At 38.2% G+C, this 21,341-nt stretch overlaps 1 protein-coding gene across 38 annotated transcripts in view; it reads left to right on the top strand.

Annotated features, from left to right (window-relative positions):
* CLASP2 (cytoplasmic linker associated protein 2) overlaps positions 1–21,341 on the top strand; it is a 266,936-nt gene that overhangs the window by 214,215 nt on the left and 31,380 nt on the right. For 21 of the 38 annotated variants that reach the window (XM_063451989.1, XM_063451971.1, XM_063451973.1 and 18 more), the window contains 2 exons: positions 5,702–5,780; positions 12,471–12,614. In XM_063451989.1, coding sequence (XP_063308059.1) covers positions 5,702–5,780; positions 12,471–12,614 — 223 coding nt within the window. Of the gene's footprint in view, positions 1–5,701; positions 5,781–8,404; positions 8,456–12,470; positions 12,615–21,341 lie in introns of all 38 variants that reach the window. The other 17 variants (XM_063451964.1, XM_063451965.1, XM_063451983.1 and 14 more) reach the window with 1 other exon arrangement.

The following is a 21,341-nucleotide window of genomic DNA, read 5'->3' on the forward strand; positions in this document are numbered from 1 at the left end:
AGGCACCAAATCAACTTAAAGGGATTTTTCTGAGAAAATACAGTGTTTACATTGGAAGCTGCTCCAGTTGCAGTCACTCAGACTGCCATCAGGGGACTTCAGAGTTGATGAATGCATAATTCGCATTCATCTTCATGTTTGAAGAAGTCACCCATTCACTCACTTATAAACTTATTTCAGAGGTCCTAGGCTTCAATCAAGAAGCCTCAGACTTGGCACTGCAGATCACCTGCCTGCAACATCCTCCAGCATGACCAGTTTGGCAGTGGGTCAGTAATGGTGTGGGGTGGCATTTCTTTGGGGGCCGCACAGCCCTCCATATGCTCGCCAGAGGTAGCCTGACTGCCATTAGGCCTGACTCGCCAGAGGTAGCCTGACTGCCACTAGCACTGATGCAAACGCTGTTTAATAAATTTATCTGGACAAGTAAAAAATCCAGAATAAATCAAAATATCCAATCATGGAGGTTATGGGAATTCCAACCATCCAAAGACAATGCTTTGGCGAATATGTTAACGTATGTTCTATTAATCACACGTTTTCTAACGTTTTCTAACTTTGACCACCAAAATCTGTTACGCATCTACAACCACCAAAAAACATCTCTGCTAAATAGTTTCTTAATTTTGTCCTGAGTGTAGAAATACCCAAATGTTAACACGTTTTTTGCAAATTATAGGGAAATAAGCACAACTAGCACTTTGCTATTTCCAAACCATTAAAAAAAAATAAAAAAAATAGAAAATTATATTGTAACATATCTGTCAGGAATCGCTGAATAACCCTCCACATGCAAATATTTTTTTTTTTAAAAGACACCCTAAGGTATTTTTTACTCTTTTCATGCAACCATTTTACCACCAATCTATGCCAAATTAAAAATAAATTAATAATAATTGGTGTTTTTTTGACACATAGCAATTTGTACGGAGAACTTTAAGGGTTACTGCCAAAGAACACCCCAATATGTGTTCAGCAACATCTCCTGAGTGCAGAGCCTTTGGGTCTTTTTGAAAAGAGCATTTGGGTCTCACAATTTTACAAATCCCTACCTAAATCTCTCTAACTAAAACATAGATCTCTCTCTCTCTAAAACACAAGTGAAGAGGGGGAGGGAGATCCATACTGATCAGAATCAATATTTACTAATATTGATCTGATCAGACAAATGGGAATCATAGTTAGAATACTGGGGGACATCCCCAGTAGCCCCATGATGCACTGCCTTTAGAAGGGCAGCACCATCTTGGAAACCACATTGCTTGGGCTGGGGGGAGGCAAAATAATACATTTATTTTATATATTTTTTTTAAATTATTTTATTTATTCTTCACTGAGTGCCTCAACCCCTTGAGGCATTCAGAACAGGCAGAGCATCAGAAGCCTGTCTGATGGTTTCCGATGCTCTGCCTCACTACCGGGCGCCATGTGGAGCAACCCTGAAGTGATCACCTGCGGCCTGGCAGTGAGGAGAGGTATTGCAGGATGCCTCGATATCGAAGCATCGCTGCAATACCATCAGAGTGACTGGAAGCGATCATGATCGCTTCCAGCGCTCGAATACGCCGCGGACATATCAGGTACGTCCGATGTCGTTAACTACCCTTTTTTGTCGGATGTACCTGATACGTCCGAGGTCCATGAGCAGAATATCGTCCAGATATATGATAAGGCGCATGCCCCGACTGCGGAGCCAGGCCATCGCAGGACGTAGCACATGGTGAAGCACCAAGGCGCCAAAGAGAGACAAAATGGAAGACCAGTGAAGCGCCATACGTGATTCCTCCAACAGAATCACCGGAGATCCCTGGAATCTTTGTTCACCTGCACCGTCAGGTACTCGTCTTTTAAATCCAGTTTCGCCAACTAATCCCCATGTAGGAGCCAAGTCTCTGATGAGGTGGATGCCCTCCATCTTAAAAATGTTTAGCGTACCCTTGAATTGAGTGGGCGACAATTGATTACAGGGTGCATTTGGCCACCCTTTTTCTCCACCAGGAAGATATTGCTGATGACCCTGATGGGTGCAGCAGAGCCAACTCTATAGCCTCCTTGGTACGTAGGGCCGACAACTCCTCATCGATCAACCTGCGGTCCCAAAGGAAAAAACAGATCGGTCGAGGGGTAGGGATGTAACCAGGTGGCCCTACTAACACTATGTGGAAGCCCCTCATCGTGTCAAGAACCCATTTGTTAGACGTGATGGATGCCCAGGCTGGGAAAAAAGGATGTAGTCTGCCCCTACACAAACATGAGAAGAAACATGAGGTAGAATAAAGCTTTACCGTATGGTCGTCCACCACGGAATGGGAAGAAGGGGGATCGGGGTCTTCACCTCCTGGTATTTGGGGCGCTGGTTGAAGAAGCCTTGTCCCAAGCCACGGGAATTAAAGTAGTTAGGGACGGTTAGACGGTCCCTGAATATGCCGGCCCTGGGAGAGACCCGCCCCCTGAAATACCCTTCTCATGGAGGACTGGGACTTATCTAGGGCAGTAAATGCCCTAACGACATGCCCTAGCTACTTAATAAAAGAATCACCAAATAGGAGGCCCTGGGCATCTTCACCAGCCTCAGTAAGGCCGAGGTTTACCAGTTTTGATTCAATCTTAAGCTTTGCGTCGCTCCATAGAGAGTGAAGTGTTCAGGCTGCCTGCAATACAGATGACCCTTTGGACCCAACAGCGGTGTTCCTCCAGGACTTGCTTGTTATCGACCTGCGTGTTATCGACCCTGGCGTCCTCCACCAGATCCATAAGCTTGACCAGTGGCCCAAAAATGTCCAGATGCTTGTCTTGGCACAATCTGAGTGCCGAGTCTAGGCCCTTAAGTGGTTCCAACCCATCTGTGACAAGAACTGTGTCATCTTGGGGTCAACTTCGAGTGTGTCACACACCTTGTTAGGTACCACCGGTCTAGGGCACTCCGCTCTAAGCTTATTACGTGCTGCATTGCTAAGGGGGCGCTGCACCCAGATTTCCAGGTAGCGAGCCACATGGTCCGCCAGAAGCCATTGGCCGTCCTTGGATGATGGACGTCATGCGGGTCGAACAAGGGTTCGCCCGGCGGGTCCATGAGGGCAGTCCCTGCAGCTGCGGAAGGATTAGCCCTAGGGTCGCCTCCAATTATCCTTGCCGAGGTGGAGTTAACCCCTTAAGGACACATGACATGTCTGACACGTCATGATTCCCTTTTATTCCAGAAGTTTGGTCCTTAAGGGGTTAAAGAGGTCAAGACCCAAGTCCCCAGCATCGTTCTCCAAGCCACTATCGGACTCAATTCCAGCCTCCTAGCTAGACCCCATTTCTGAGTCGGAGCCGCTGTCAGTCTGTGCTTGCACATTTCCATCACCGCGCCCGTTCACCCTGACACGGAAAGGCTCTTTTGCGTGAATTGGACACGCTTTCAGGGGCAGATTGGGAGACATGCCTAGATTTATGGCTAGCCTTTCTTGGTGCTTCTGCAAGGGAGTCCAACTCGGGATGTGGAGTGTGCGTTGAGGGATCCGTGGCCCCTGCGCCCGAAGGGGGGCGCAAGCAATGTTTTGGATATAATCTGGGATGCCGCTGAAGACATAAAACCCATAGCGGCCATAATGGCGTTGGTCACAGACCTTTGGAGCACCAAGGACTTGTGAGGATATTTATGGGGATTCATTTTTATTAATTAAAAATATTTTCCTAAAAATCATTAAAATTAATAATCTTTAATAAAATATCAGAGGTTAATTAATTTAAAAGCGAAGAGTTATTCACTATTTTAACTCTTAGACCTAGAGCACGTTGTTCGAATTTTATATTTCATACATTAATATCACAACTTTTTATCAAAATTATATTTATTTTTATCAATAGGTGTAAACATACATGATAATTGGTGAACAGTTTTCAATAACAGTGAACAAAATATGGCATAGCATAGTGTCACCATCACAGTAAGGTAATTTAAAACACTGTTAGAGTGATAGGATTGTTAGTCCATGACAATTTCAATCAACAGGGTTAGTATATGGAATATTTTACTTATATACAATTGATTGCGATAACCAGCAAGTAGCGTGTCACTATTTGTTCAATTATAAAGAACCATATGAGTTATCAGCATATAGATTATTCTAATTTAACCCCTTAAGGACCAAAATTCTGGAATAAAAGGGAATCATGACATGTCACACATGTCATGTGTCCTTAAGAGGTTAAAGAAAGATTTTTCAGAATCTTAAGGAATGCATTCTTAGTTTTACTCTTAGTTGGATTGGAAAGTGCCATTTAACAGGTTCAAAAACCTGTTTCCCTTAACTGTACTACTAAGTCCATGTGATTTAGTCAGTGTCTGGCTAATTACAATCTCCAATAATTGACAATTTACACAGATATGCAACATAATTAATTTGAGATAGCAGTTGCTCTCCCCCCATCAGTATTATTTTTTGGGGATTTGTAACATTTCTACTATTAATAAAAAAACAAACTGATTTCTCCTATGCATAGGCTTCTTCATCTTTACCTGTATCATCACTTATCCTTTCTTTAACACTTGGCTTCAGTTCAGGATTGACATATAAACATCTTTTCTATCTAGCTGAATTCCACCTCCTTTCTATAAAATCATTTATACTTCTTTGTCCCTTTTCCACTATTTCTAGTGTAAAGCCTCCTCTAACCATCTCTCTTCCCAGCACAGCAGAACCTCTTCCGTTCAGGTGCAATCCACCACAACTAATCAGACATTACTCAAGCGCATATTTGGCCCAGTGCTTTACAAACCCCAAATCCTCCTTACTATACTAAGACTACAGCCACACAATGATACCCCTAATTGTCTGCTGTGTTTCCACTCTAGCACGGGTAGTATCGAATAAAATACTATCTTGAAGGTTCTCTTCTGCTTAGAATGAGTCCTAAAGAACTCATTCTTTAGAATCCTCCATCTTACCCTGACTTTCCTTTGGTACCTATTTGGACCATGACAGCTAGGTCATCTCAAGACCCTCCCAAAATTCTATCCACTCTGTCAGCAACATGCCAGACCTGAACATCCAGGAGACAGCAAACTGTATATTTGAGGAAATCACAGCAGCAGATTACCTTGTCTTCTCTCTTAATAATAGAACCCCTTACCACAACTTGCCTAACCTATCCTCCTTTCTGGATCCCATCCAGCAGTTCCCGTGGCTGTTAGGAGCAGCTCCCACTAGTACAGCCACCCCTCAAGTGATACTCAAATTGGCACGCTGCTGATGTACAAAATCAGGTCCGACTACACCCCTCCTCATCCCTCTACTTCAGCTACCTTGTTTACCTGTTCATTCACTAACTGGCTCATCTTCTCCCACTCCTCTATACCCTCCACTAAATTCTACTGAGTGAGCAGTAAGCCCTTTTCAAGGTAATGAATCTGTCTCAGTGTTGCAATTTGCTCACATTTACCATAGAAATACCATAAAAACATATTGCATTGAAACTCTTGGTTATCTGTTTTCTACTCCCCATAATGGTTATTTGCTGTGGCAAAGGGTCCCATATGTAATAATTTATGTATTTGGGTTGCAAGACACACAATGTGTAGCAAAGGTTGTTGAACTGAACCAGTTGTTAAATTTTACTGCAAGAAGGAAAAGTCAATTATAATAAACACATTCTATGTTTGCATGTCAGTGTTATTTCATTTGAAGTGATTTTCCCTTCTTTTTTACCAAAACAGAGAATCATTTCCAACTGAGCTCCAGTTCAGTATACTCATGAGGTTTACAGTGGATCAAACCCAGACACCAAACCTTAAAGTAAGTGTATAAATCATTATTTATTTATTTATTTGTTATTTGAAAATATGAATAATTTGCTTTAGTTTTAATTTTGTTGGCAGACCAGGCATTTTGTAGGCTAAGCTGTTCCTCTGCACTCTGGTTCTCCTATATCTTTCATGATTTACAGCTGGATAAGTGAGAGTCTGTGTTTGTCATTGAGTGTATCTGTGTCAGTAACGTCTGTGTGTTTGTCATTGAATGTGTATCTGCCCGTAGGTGTGTGTCTGTCAGTGAGTGTGTTAGTGAATGGATGTGTGTGTGTGTGTGTGTGTGTGTCTGTCTGTCAGTGAGTGTGTGTATATCAGTGAGTGCATGTGTCTCTGAGAGTGTGTTCGTTTTTAATGTGTGTTAGTAAAACAGTGTATGAGACAATGACTGTCAGTGAGTGTGTATCAGTGAAGGCATGTTGTCTGTTAGTCTGACTATCCACAATGTCATCCCCACACCCTGCCCCCCACACTTTCACATTCCAACACACTGCCTGTCCCCCTCCCCCCCCCCCCCCCACACTGTCACCTTCCAACACACTGCACCCCATACTGTCACCTTCCTACACAATACCCTGCTATACTGTCACCTTCCTACTCACTGCTCCCTATACTGTCACCTTCCTAGACACTGTTCCTCCCATTTCAGCCCACACGGAAGAGACAGGGAGGGTGTTAAGCCCCCAGCACCTATCCAACACTGCATGCACTACACAGACACTACTACATGCACACAAACACTAGTTACACTACACAAACAAAGAACCTGCATCCAATACACACACTGCATACAATACAAATAGAAACATAGAATGTGACATAGATAAGAACCATTCGGCCCATCTAGTCTGTCCAATTTTATAAATACTTTCATTAGTCCCTGGCCTTATCTTATAGTTAGGATAGCCTTATACCTATCCCACGCATGCTTAAACTCCTTTACTGTGTTAACCTCTACCACTTCAGCTGGAAGGCTATTCCATGCATCCACAGTAAAGTAATACTTCCTGATATTATTTTTAAACCTTTGCCCCTCTAATTTAAGACTGTCCTCTTGTTGTGTTTTTTCTTCTTTTAAATATAGTCTCCTCCTTTTACTGTGTTGATTACCTTTATGTATTTAAATGTTTCTATCATACCCCCCCTATCTTGTTTTTCCTCCAAGCTATACATGTTGAGTTCCTTTAACTGTATTGGAATCCAAATTTAAAGATTTACGTTTTTTGATCAGCCTTCTATGTGCATCAGTGTCAAAAGCCTTGCTGAAATCTAGATAAGCAATGTCTACTGCACCACCCTGATCTATTATTTTAGTTACCCAATCAATAAGATTAATTTGGCATGATCCCCCTGAAGTAAATGGCATCCAAGACATGAAAGGGAGGGGAACAGAGATGGTAGGGGGGGCAATAAAGACATGGATTCTTCAATCCACGGGGTAGATGCAAGCTGAACGGACAGAGCGGCTACATCTAAGGTGTGACACATTTCCTACCTGGCTGAGACTGCAGTTTGCAGAGGGATTCAGGGAGCTGTGTATATATACACACACACACACACACACACACATACATATTTTATAACTGCCTCCCTACGTTTGTCCCTAGTCCACCATGTGTGAACTGCAATTTTGTTTTTCTTGAGGTGGGAAGGGGCGTGCAATTTTGTTTTTCTTGAGGGTATGCCCTCTCATACATTAGAGAAGGCAGATGAGAAAGGTGTCAGTTTTAATATGAATAATTTTGAGGAGAAACAGGAAAAAGAAAGTAGAAAACATTCAAGTAGATAAAACATAAATGACATATTTGCATGCGCTGGTAAAAAAAAAAAAAAAAAAGTACCTCTAGTGCCAGCAACATTTGAGATGTAACAACCCAGCAGAAAGTGAACACAATCGTTTTTAAATATTATATGGGTGAGATCTAGAATAGCTATTTCAGGGTGGAGGCTTATAAAAGTGGGCCAAAGTGAGCTAATAAACCAAATCAATGCTAAAAAAAATATAGGTAAATGAACTGAGGAAAGAATTACCATAAGATATTCATTACATATGGGAATTGAACAGCACTGATGAGTGTTTTAAAGTATTCTGTGTAACTTTCTTTGGTGACATATCCACAGAGATGTTTCAACACTAGTTTTGGATTAAATGTAGAAAAATAGAAAATTTATGTGGTGGCATGAACATTAAGATCTGCTACATGATTGGATACTAGTACATATATATATATAACAGAAAATTAATGAATGCAGTTTCTTTTATCTAGAATCTAATTTAGATGAGTTATGTGTTTGTTTTTTATTTATATTTTTTATGCATTTAAGCGTCTTCTTGGTATATGTGTGTGTGTGTGTATATATATATATATATATATATATATATATATATATATATATATATATATATATATTATTGTTATTATTTTAAGTAATATCTAATGTCATCCAATAGCATTTTGTTGTACAATATATTTTTGATAGATCTATAAGGAAGACTTTTCTATCCTACTGGATTATTCATGCTTGTGTATAGTGCCCACATAATTTAAGGTTTAAATACATTTGATATTGTCTAAAAGTTTTTAAATGGCGGATTTTTTATAACCATTTCAGACAGCCAAACCAGCTCTGCAAGACCAACTTCGTTCTTTTTGGAGCTCAAAGGTTTTTTGTTTTGTTTTTCATATTTAGTTGTTTTTCTTTTTTTTTTTTTTTTCTTCACTTGTTTAATAACCATTTTCCAGCTTTCACAAACTTATCTACATATTAAGGAAAATTGTTTCATACTTACCGTAATTTTATTTTCTTGATCATTATACATGGCAGCATTAACCTTTGGGTTTTACCTATGGGTTAGCTCTTCCTCTCACAGCAGAAAAGACAGGAAATAGAACTCTGAAATAGATTCACCCCTCCTCATCAGACAGTTTTTGTAACTAGCTTTGCAACTCTCAAAGTAAATGGGTGGGAAAGTAATGCTGCCATGTATAATGATCAGGAAAAGAAAATTACAGTAAGTATAAAACAATTTTCTATATTCCCGATCAAGCATGGCAGCATTTACTTATGGTTAATGCCCAAGTAGTATACATAGGGGGAAGGACAGAGTTTAAATACAGCTAATAGTTATAAAAAACATTATTGAGCTGCATAGACTTAACAAGAAATCAATAGGATATTGTCATAATATCTGCTCAGACAAGTTATTGTACCCCAGAGACTGCTGGTCAGCAACCCCATGGTATTCAAATATAATTAATCTTCCTGGAGAATTCTAGTGCCAGGTAGGAATTAAGGTTATGATAGAGCATATATTGGAAACATATATACTTCACAGTAACTTATACATAGAATACAAGGTAAACACATATATTGAGGCTGTGCTTCACCTCAATTCACATATAGAGAATAAATCAAACAAATATACTGAGGCTAATTTCATGAAAACAAATTTGAAGTGCAGCACTGTGAACAATGCAATTTAAAGGCGGTCTTTATTTGGAGCCAGAGACGTTTGGAGCTGCAACGTTTCGGCCATCACCTTAATCATGCATAGAGTTACAATGGGAAAGTGCGCATTCATAGTGCTTAACAGTATTACATAATCAATGCATAACGATAAAAAGAAAGAAGAAAAAAAAGATTAAAAAACAAATAATAAATTGGTCAGCCGCACATCGGGGAACAGAACATGAATGCTGAGGGTGTTGGGCTGTTCTAGCCCATTTCCTGAATGCACGCTTGACTGTGACGTTTTGTTACATATACTGAGGCTACTTTACACCATCTCATACATAGCGTGTATGGTGGACACATGCTCACCACAAACCTACTAAATGTGACTATTTTTAAGAAGGAAGCCCAATGTAAGCAATGTGCTTACCTTACAGCTTTGGAGACAGAGGAACAGCTGCAGGCCTGTATTTCAGCATCAATGGGGATTTGAACATCTGACCGTCTAAACTGTTTAAACAATAGGCTTCCATCTGCTCCCCATATGCCATTTGTCATCCCCTAGTAGGGGAAGGTTAAAACAGACCCCGGACATGGTGGTATACATAAAATTCACTGGGTCTTCAGAGATAGAGGCTTAGCCCTGGCTTGGCCTCAGGTATCTAGTGGACCGCTGTCATCCCCTCAGGGTTAGACACCCGGTAAATAAAGGGAGTACCCAGAGAGGCAACTCTTACATCCGTGCTGTTTGCTTGGTCTTCAAGGATTAGAGGCTGAACCCTAGCTGGGCTCACAAAAATATTGGCCTGGTGAGCATAAAAGAAAAAATCTAGGCCTGCTAGGGTGTGGTTCTATATATACCAATTTCAGAGTTATCTGTCCTGTCTTTTCTGCTGTTAGGGGAGAAGCTAACCCCAGAAGTAAATTCTGCCATGTTTGATCAGGAAATTATGTTTTTATAATGGTGTGGCTCTGTAATTTTGTTTCTCTTAAACAACTTGTTTTCATACTTAACTGTGTTTGTTTTATTTGTGTTTACATAATGGAGTGGATATGTTACGAGCAACTAACCCCTTGCAAGAAGCTTTTGGAGCATGTGGATAGTTACAGTATGCATATTTTACCATGCCCTAGGAATGCCGAACTGCTGAGCTTGTGGAATGGAAAGTATGAGGGTTATGTAGGGGATCAATTCTGAGTAAATGTTTTAAAATCATTGAATACAGTGCATTCCTTCTTATTAAAGGAACACTATAGTCACCTAAATTACTTTGGCTAAATAAAGCAGTTTTAGTGTATAGATAATTCCCCTGCAATTTCACTGCTCAATTCACTGTCATTTAGGAGTTAAATCACTTTGTTTCTGTTTATGCAGCCCTAGCCACACCTCCACTGGCTATGATTGACAGAGCCTGCATGAAAAAAAAAACTGGTTTCACTTTCAAACAGATGTAATTTACCCTAAATAATTGTATCTCAATCTCTAAATTGAACTTTAATCACATACAGGAGGCTCTTGCAGGGTCTAGCAAGCTATTAACATAGCAAGGGATAAGAAAATCTTAATTAAACAGAACTTGCAATAAAGAAAGCCTAAATAGGACTCTCTTTACAGGAAGTGTTCATGGAAGGCTGTGCAAGTCACATGCAGGGAGGTGTGACTAGGGTTCATAAACAAAGGGATTTAACTCCTAAATGGCAGAGGATTGAGCAGTGAGGCTGCAGGGGCATGATCTATACACCTAAACTGCTTCATTAAGCTAAAGATGTTCAGGTGACTATAGTGTCCCTTTAATTTACTGTTGAGAACTTTGGACCAGACTTGCTCTTCGTAAATAACCCTCATTAAATACAAGCATACTAGCGGCTGGTTACTAATATCAAGGCTTGGTATTTATTCTAGGATTTGTTCTTATTGATTGGTGTGTCTTTAGACCTTGATGATTAAATTCTGCAAAATGTTCAAATAGATTCTTAGCTTAAATAAATGTGTAGACAGTCGTTAAATGGGTTTAATTTATATTTCTGCAGCACTGTCTTTAAATCACTTTTGTTAAATAGTTTCTATTTTCATTGTGTCAAGACATTTTGCATAGTCTAATTGGAAAGGTCTTTTAAATTATTACGTATAAGAGTTTTACAACTGTTGCATGACAATAAATGGTATCAAAGAAAATGTTATTTGATTATAATGCTGATCTGCGTTTTTTTTATTTTATTTACTTTGTTAATGCAAATCTAGTTCCAAAATTCATATTCTAAAGAAAGTCTTTAACCTGTGACTTGTGTCTTTACCAGAATATTATTTAGAAGTACTAAATGAATAGGAGAAAGATATAACATTTGGTGTGCCCTTATTATTTAACATGGTTCCAAAATATGTGAAAAATGTCCATTATTCCAGCTGTTTCACACACCTGTGGAATGGTTAAGTTCTTCCTAAATATTAAAAGGGGTACTCTGTGAACCAAAGTGGACTTCCCTTTTCTGACGCATTTTATAGATAATAGTGTGCGTATATATAAAAGTTCCAGCAGCTACATTTGTCAAAATTAAAATATTTTTAAACTGTGAAATATTCTTGAGCAACAAAATATACCCTGAAATGTTGAAGGGATTAGGGATTTTTATTTTAACCAAAAATAAGTTTAATGTTATCATCTTGATACAGGAAAAATAAATGTATATATTATTTTTATATGGATACAAACATAACATCCAAATGTATATAGGACATAAAATACACATTATATTGTATTTATGTTGTGTATTTTATGTCCTATATACACTTCGATGTTATGTCAGTATCCATATAAAAATAATATATACATTTCTTTTTCCTATATCAACAAATTAATAAGTCTTTCAAAGCGCATTTGTTTTTGGCAATTAAGTATAAGACTCTCTTTCTAATTAAGTAGTATACTACTTTCAGCTGTTAAACTACTTGCTTAGGATACTGATTCACAAGTGTATTTCATAATTGTGATTGTTTAAAGTTTGTTATATATATTGTAAAATTGATGTATGGATCAGCTTGACAAAGATCTTTTGGGGTCGAAACGTTGCTGTTGTGGTTCCTAATAAAGTTAAAACTAATATTAAGTTTAGTTTTATGACAAGTTTAGTTTTTTATTTTATTTTTTCCAGTTGATCTTCTGTGCTGCCCAGTGGGAATTTCTTTCAAAATATACCTGATATTCAAAAGTATTGCTCTTGTTTTTAGGTAAAGGTTGCCATTCTTAAGTATATAGAAACTCTTTCTCAGCAAATGGATCCCAAAGAGTTTGGAAACTCAAGTGAGACTCGACTTGCTGTTTCTCGCATCATAACATGGACAACAGAACCCAAAAGCTCTGAGGTTCGCAAGGTATGTGGTTTTAAGTTTGATTCTTTCATGTCAAAGTATTGTTAGATTTGGTTATTATTTCATTTGACACTGTAGTTTATTTTCTATAGAAGTGCCTCAATTTAATATTGTTAGATGATCTTTCCAAATGATTTACTATTATTGAATAAGCTTGAAAAAAATATTTAATATTGTGAAAAATATTTTAAATGGACACTATAGGCACTACTTGTTCTCATTGAAGTTGTCTCAGTGCTGTGCCCCTGTCCCCTTAACCCTGCAGCTGAAAACATTGCCGTTTTAAAGAAACTACAATGTTTCCATTACAGGGTTAAATGTGCCTCTTATGGCTGTTTACCAGAAAAAGAATGAAAATAATTAGGTAATTAAGTTAACACAAGTATATACAATTTCAGTCATTCGGTCCAGTCGTGGCCGACGGTGTTCGGTTGCCAGCTGGGATTGCACCCTGTCAATATCCCAACGGTGCCTCCCAGGCGTTGATCGTTGTTGTGGGTCGCCTACAGGTAGGCTCTGTGCTTGCTGGAAGGCTGTAGACTCTGAGATCTCCATAAGCCTGTGTGGTGTGCCCTCCTGGGTAACTTGGAGTGAAGGTTGGTAGCCCCATCTGTAGGGGACTTTATGCTCTTGCAAGACACTGGTAACTGGGCGGAGAGAGCTTCATCACTGCAGGGTTGCCCGAGACAGATCAGAGTAGAAAGCCAGAGTGTGGGCTTCAAATTCACATTTTGAGGTGCTTCGGACTGCTGCAAGGACCGCCATTTTGTCCAGTGATGAGATCCCATGTTGGGGGATTAGGACCTGTCTCTGGTTTCGGTATGCAGTAGCAGCCATTAATAATGGCCTTAGGCCTTTTAGGCAGTAGTTGATTAAGGAACAGACGACGTAGGTAGTGGTCTAGATCGGCCATAGCCACTTCTTCTGGGACTCTCTGTATTTTTACTTTGTAGCACCGGCTCTTGTCGATATACTCAGCCAGTTGCGCCATAGTGCTTTCCCGAGTCCTTTCGTGCAACTCGTGCAGTGCGGTCTGCTTAGTCTGAAGCTCCAGTACGTCCTCGTCTGCCACTCTAATTCTGCCCGTGATGGAGTGGATATCCCTGCGGACGATGACAAATCCACTTGAAATATGGTGCGAATGTCCTTCAATAGGGATTTAATATCCCGCTTAGTTGCTAGTATAACGTCCATGTCAGAGGATGTATTGTGTAAGCCTCTCTTTGTGGATAGTTTGTCCAGGGTATCTAATGTTTGTTCTTTTTCCGAGGAGTCTCTGCAGCCATTTTGGGTGTACCACGCAATGCCCCTCTGAACAGTAGATCCCCCATATCTTGGGACTTGTGTTCTGAGGCGGAATTCCGCTACTGCAGTCATTTCCTCATGTCAACGCTGATCAGGGGTAGGATTTGTTGTCGGTTTAGCTTGGTTTTTAACTGTAAAAGGCTCTGGAATTGTTGCATCACACAGAGCTAGTTGATTGCAAAGTGGGGAGAGGGACACTATAGTGTTAGGAATACAACCTTTTCTTTAATTTTGTAATATTTTAATAGTTTTTGATATGTTTTCTTTTTTATATATATGATAAATGTTTTGATATGTTTATATGTTGAAAAAGTAATTTGAAAAGTTTTTTCCAAAAATATTAACCCGTTAACGCCGTTACGGCGTTCCATGCCGTCCCCATTATAATGGGCTTTAAAGCCGTTGCGGCGGCATGGAACGCCGTAACGGCTTTGAGCCCCAGGAGGTAAGTTATACTTACCTCCGCCGCGATCCTCTTCTGGGGGGCTGCCTGACAGCCCAGGCAGCCCTCCCACGGCAAATGAGGCCCCCGGGGGCCATGTGATCGCTCTCAAAGAGCGATCACATGGCCCCCTATAGCTGGCTATGGATCTGCCTGCAGGGGGACTGTCTAAAATATCAGACAGTCCCCCTGCTGGTAAGAAAGTATAAAAAAAGAAATTAAACATGTTAAAAAATAAATTGAAAATATTTTTATATATATATAATATGTATATATATTATATATATAATATATATACATATTATATATATGTAACGTCATACAAAGTGTATTTTAATACTAATATAAGTATATATATTAGCATTAAAATACACTTAGAATGATGTTACATATATATAATATGTATATATATTATATATATAATAGATGTACATATATATATTATATATATATACGTATAATTAAAATAATAAATAAATAAAATAATAAAATAAATAAATAAAATATTGAAACAAAATTTAATATAAATTATATATTCATATGTAATTTCATTCTAACTGTATTTTGTTATTAATATATATATATTGGTAACAAAATACACTTAGAATGACATTCTATATATATCTATCTATATATAAAATACAAATAACCGCAAATATATATATATAGATAAATACATATAATTACATAAAAGATTACATTAGTATACACGTAGAATTTAAATACATATATATGTATATATATTAAAATTCTACATGTATATTTAAATAATCTTTTAACATAATTATGTGATTTGATTAATTAAAATTTGATTGACATGCCTGACAACACAGGGAGAAAGTGCAGAGAATTTAATTTGCAAGCACTATATTTGACCCTGTAATACTCCACGACACCATAAAACCTGTACATAGGGGGTACTGTTTTACTCGGGAGACTTCGCTGAACTCAAATATTAGTGTTTCAAACTGGTAAATTGTATTACAACGATGATATTTTAAGTAAAAGTGACGTTTTTTGCAGTTTTTACAAACAAACGGCACTTTTATGGACTATATTATTGTTGTAATATGTTTTACTGTTTTAAAACACTAATATTTGTGTTTAGTGAAGTCTCCCGAGAATAACAGTACCCCCCATGTACAGGTTTTATGGTGTTTTGGAAAGTTAGAGAGTCACATATAAGGCTTGCGTTTCATTTTTTTCACATTGAAATTTGCTAGATTGGTTATGTTGCCTTTGAGAGCGTATGGTAGCCCAGGAATGAGAATTACCCCCATGATGGCATACCATTTGCAAAAGTAGACAACCCGAGGTATTGCAAGTGGGGTATGTCCAGTCTTTCTTAGTAGCCACTTAGTCACAAACACTGGCCAAATATTCGTTTTTTGCTTTTTTCACACAAAAAAAAATATGAACGCTAACTTTGGCCAGTGTTTGTGACTAAGTGGCTACTAACAAAGACTAAACATACCCCACTTTCAATACCTTGGCTTGTCTACTTTTTCAAATGGTATGCCATTATGGGGGTAATTCTCATTCCTGGGCTACCACACCGTCTCAAAGGTAACATTACTAATCTGGCAAATTTCAATTTGAAAATGGAACGTTCTATATTTGACCCTGTAACTTTCCAAAACAACATAAAACCTGTTAATGGGGGGTACTGTTGTACTCGTGAGACATCGCTGATTACAAATATGTGCATTTTGTTGCAGTAAAACCTAACAGTATTATGACATGTACAGCTAAAATGTGAGGCGGAACTACACATTTTTAAAAAATAAATAAATTTCTCACAGTTTTTTTTATTTTATTCATAATAAATTATATTCCATATATGAATAGTTAATGGTAAATTAAAGCCCTGTTTCTCCTGAACAAAATGATATATAATAAGTGTGGGTGCATATAATATGAAAGAGGGGAACTACGGGTGAACAGACATATAGCGCAAATTCCAGTTTTTGTTTACGTTTTGTTTTGATCAGAACGTGCACTATTGACTCCGTCCTGAAGGGGTTAACTCATTTGGAAAACGTATTCAACAATATTAAATCGAGACCTAAGTTTATTAATCTAATTTGCCAACAATGTTAGATATAGTTTGACATTTTAATCAGCAAAAGCTGTAGAATATATAGGTACTAGATACAAGCAGAGGCAACTTCATTTTATTATGGAGTTATATAACATGTTTTTCTGAAATCAATTGGATTTCATGGTTATCAGCTTCTAAAACTGCTTGCTGAAAAGATCTTGAATCTCAACACTTGAGAGCAGCATTATTAAACAATTGGATAATTTTGAAATAATTCAATATTATTTTGGAAATGTACAACTTTACTGTGAACGTTAAAAGAAAAATCAGGATTGGGAAAAAAAAAAGAAAAATCAGGTATGTTAGAGAACAAAAAAAAGTCTTGCAGTGTCTTGCTTATAGACCATGATGTGAGTTTTTGTCAAAGATAATAATACATTAGCCATACAGCACTATCTTTTTAATCTTCTCCATTCAAGCAGAGAAGCCAATGTCACTCCCACTTATCTACAATCTAAACAGCATGCCAACTGTGAATGATTAACAGGAACACCAACACTTACTTGTTTTGAAGCACCCCCATTGCATGGTATCATTTTAACATATAGACCTGATCACAAAAAATAAGGTCTCAAAAATGTGTGGGAAATTTGAAATGTTAAATTATGTATGATGTATGATCATGCAAGTCAATCACAGCAGTAGACTAAAAAAATTTTTTTTTTTTATTCATGGCCATCAAGAAATAAGTAGAGACAAACATTTAATGCATAATCTTAGACAACTTGAATAATTTGATAAGATGGTATATGTCGAGAGCTTTTTGCTAAGTTCCAATTCTTTTTTTTTTGAATGCCAGGATTTTACATCTGATAAAAGACAGAAAGCCTGGGCTGCCAAGTCTTAAAATGAATAGATGTAGGAAATGGTTTGAAATACAAGAGGTTCACTTTATTTATAAATTAATATAGGTGATATGGATGTTGTTTTAGGAAAATTGTATCAAATATGTATTGTTTCAGACATTCTATTTATTATTATTATTATTATTATTATAAATATTTTCTTTGTGTGGTATTTGTAGTTTATATTCCACATATGACACTTTTAATTATTGGCAAACTTTGAATTACAGATAATTCACAGTTTAGTGATAAACGTTTACAATACCTAATTACAAAACTCCAAATACCCCCTTCATTCTACCACATTATACACAGCATGCAATGGTTTGAAAATATATTTTATTGCAGGATTAACTATTATACACTGCTAATCTTGATCTTAATGGATCTAAGTAAGACTTGTTGCTCCTGGAATTTGAACATAATATTAAGTGGAAAGTTATCAGATAGTCCTTCAGGTCTTTGTACTGCTAATCTTTTTATCATATCATATGTGGCGTGTGCCAGACCTCATTCCACACAGTTCTTGTTCAAGGGTATTTTGTAAATTAATGCAACAAATGTTGTGCTACAATAAAATTGATATACATATCATGGACCATTAAATTTAGTATTTCAACAACAGATTTTATGATTATTAAGTTTCTAAGCTAAAATTCTTTTGTCAGCACAATGATCTTGTTTATACTACTTCTAAGTTAAATAATTATTGTTTCACTAGCAAAGAAATCCACATTAAAGTTACTTTAAAATATATATATTAAATTCTTTATTTAAAGGATAGGGTACATCAAGTACAAGACAATTAACGTTCAGTAGAATTCTACACTAGAAATGCCCAACCAATTTTAAATAAATCCTGAAAGAATCAATGAAAAATGTGTAACAATACGGAGAGAAAAATGAAGGTAATCTTATGTACAAGCATGCAATTGCATTTAAATGTCAGTGAATACAGATTGAATTAAATATTTTCTTTTCAAAACATAATGCGTTAAATTGACACAAAAAATGAAATGTGCAATTTTAAGTGAGAGGCACAATAAAAAAAAAAAAAACAAGCAATTTGAGGTAGGGAGGGAAGAAGGAAAGTACCATTGTAAGAAGATAGCCAAACCGTACAGTAGGAATTTATTATGAAGGATTATTCAATGTATCACAAATGGGCTAAATCTTATAATATATATAGGCAGTGTTCCTCTAACTGAAGCAGTAAGTTGGTCCATAAAGTGAATTGCCATCAGTTTTAGCACTGATATCATGTAAGAAGGGAATCTTTTGCTTGAGCCAATTTACTGCCCATATTCTCAAGGCACCAATAGGGATTTCATTGTAAAATTTTTGAGAACAACAGAGTCAGCTATCGTCAAGCCTCGTTAAACAAAACAATCAATGATCTAAATCAAAAGGGTCTATAAAAAAAACTTGTACAAATAAGCCAATAATTTGATACCAGTACTTGACATCTTCAGGGCAGCTCCACCACATGTTTATGTAGATATCTCTATGGCCACAGCCTCTCCAACAGACTTCACTCATCTATTTGTCCATTCTAAATTATTTAGCTGGAGTAGTATGCCAACTGAATATAAATAAAACATTGGATCCAGTAGGGTGACCGAGATTGAGACTTTAGTTGATGCTTCCTAAATGTTCTCCCGGGTATTACCTTCCAGTACTTTATTTAAATAAGTTTCTCGGTGCTCGATATATGTCAATCCTCCCCATATATGTGAATGGTAACCTATAAAATTATAAATGTTTAGTCCTAATTCCCTTTTGGTTGGAGTCATTGTTACATAAATTCTCAAATAGTGTAAGTTTATGGTTTGCTATGGATTTAATATTGCCTGTATATGTGGAATCTTAGGTTTGAAGTAAACAGAAATATTCTCTGGAGTACAAGGGACCAGTTAACAGACCAATTTATTTCAATGAGTTTTATCAGCTGTCTAAAAATGTTTGTATATCTGTACTCCAGCTTCCTCAAGTTTACTAACATTTTAAGCACATAGGGAAAAATCCTTGTTAGAAAGGATGTAAAACATAGGGGAAGGAACCAGGGACAAAATAATTTAGAACAAATTTTACCCCATATGGTTAAGGAGCTTTAAATGGCAGCACTCGGGGTCCCAAGAAGATCCCACTGGGGTGTACCAAACCACAAATAGAACTCATGGAAGTCAGAGCCCATAAGAGATGACTCCATATCCACCCAGTGTCTCATACCAGGGGGTCATGCCAATTTACTAAGAGTAAGTTTGGTACGCTCAGATCATCCAACAATTTAGGCCAATATAGAAGTTTTTCCCGGCACGAATCCCAAGTCTCGAATACTGCATCAAGAAGCTGGCCCTCGTGGCGCACCCAAGATGGCGGCTGACTACTCACGCTTGTGGTGTATCACCAAATTAATATAAATATTACACAAGGTTCGTCTACATTAAAAGGTATTTATTTAGAAGGCAACAACACAATACTATAAATGTATCACAAACACACAGCCCAGACCCACGGAGCAACAACTCTTTTTAAATCTATCTATCTATATAGTAATCCCCTTCCCCACACGTTTGATCTCACCCACGGTTAGGCCTTCACCATCTAGTAATGGCTCACTGCTGCAAGTTCAACATCACATCCACCAAGGAAGAAAAGGAAGCAACAGAGTATAACATGGTTCACCAAGATAGCACATGGCGTCTGCACATCTGCTTAGTAGCACAGCCAAGAAGGAACAGAGAGGAATGAGGATAGAGGGGGGAGTGGCTATCTCTTTCCTGACTTGTAAATTACCATATCAAAGTAAAGCTTATCCCCCTGTAAGAAAGATCTACATGAACTTGATCACATGACCCCTGGTCACCATGCTAGTTTGATGACAGAATGTCACCACAACCCTATACTCAAAGATTGCCTCCCAGCCATAGGCGCCATCAGGTCACTACCACAGATCCCCTACAACGCCTCTAAGAAAATTTCCTGTGATGCTGGGAAAAACTACACCAGCGTGCATTTACCGGCAGAATGCAAAGTATAACATCGGCGCTGCTGGCTCCTGCCTTACCTCAGCAACCGGTGCATATTCCTGATGCAGCAGAGTGTTCCGCGCTGCAGAGGGGACCGCTACCAAAACGGAGGCCTCAGCAAACAGTAGGCACTATTCCTCCCCCTCGACGACCTCAGAATCCCCGGAGGCTCCACTTCAAGCTACACCATGGAAGTGCCCGCAGTGACCCATGCCGCAAGAACCTACTCTACAGGCGCAACTCACACAAAGACACAAGCCAGTCTCCCCCGCACTCCTGGACTGCTGAAAGCATGGCGCAGACCGCCATACCAGGAAGACTTTGTGATCCTGCAGGGTAACGGCTGACTGACACGACCTACACGGCCTGCCTTACTGCCAATTGCTTGAATACTCACTGCACCTGGCAGGTGCACTTACCTCTTGACATGTATTAGGACATGTAACCAGCTTTAACAATAAGAATACGTGCCCTTTCCTTGACATACCATGCATAAGCATAATCCCCTAAATTAACATCGAACAGCAAACACTAGCTATATTTAGACAGCATGATTTATGTCTCCTCTTTATTAACCACTACGCACAGCCGACCTAGCATGTTATTTGAAGTTGACTAGCAGAGTTATACTTAGGGATTTCCTTCTTAGTCACTCTTTTTATTTTTAACCAACACCACCTTAGTGAATTAAGCTAGAGGCACTGGCAACCCACAAGCAGTTAGTCTGTTAGCCTGCTAGCCTGTCCCAGTACCTCACCAGCCTCACCCCACAACTGACGTGCTGATCTACAAAAAGGCACCCAGCTATGCCAGTTACTCCACTATTGTCCAGCGTAGGCTAGCCTATCAGGCGTAATTTTTTAAACCAAATTATCACAATCTAATATTGTGCCATGATATTGTTTACCATGTTTTGCATATTAGTTAGTACATGCTGCCATGACAATACAGGACACCTGCAATGTACGGTAACTAGACCATGCCACTCTTGTTAACCTCTACTTAATT

Source organism: Pelobates fuscus, chromosome 4, assembly GCF_036172605.1.
Source record: "Pelobates fuscus isolate aPelFus1 chromosome 4, aPelFus1.pri, whole genome shotgun sequence".
Lineage (NCBI taxonomy): Eukaryota > Metazoa > Chordata > Amphibia > Anura > Pelobatidae > Pelobates > Pelobates fuscus.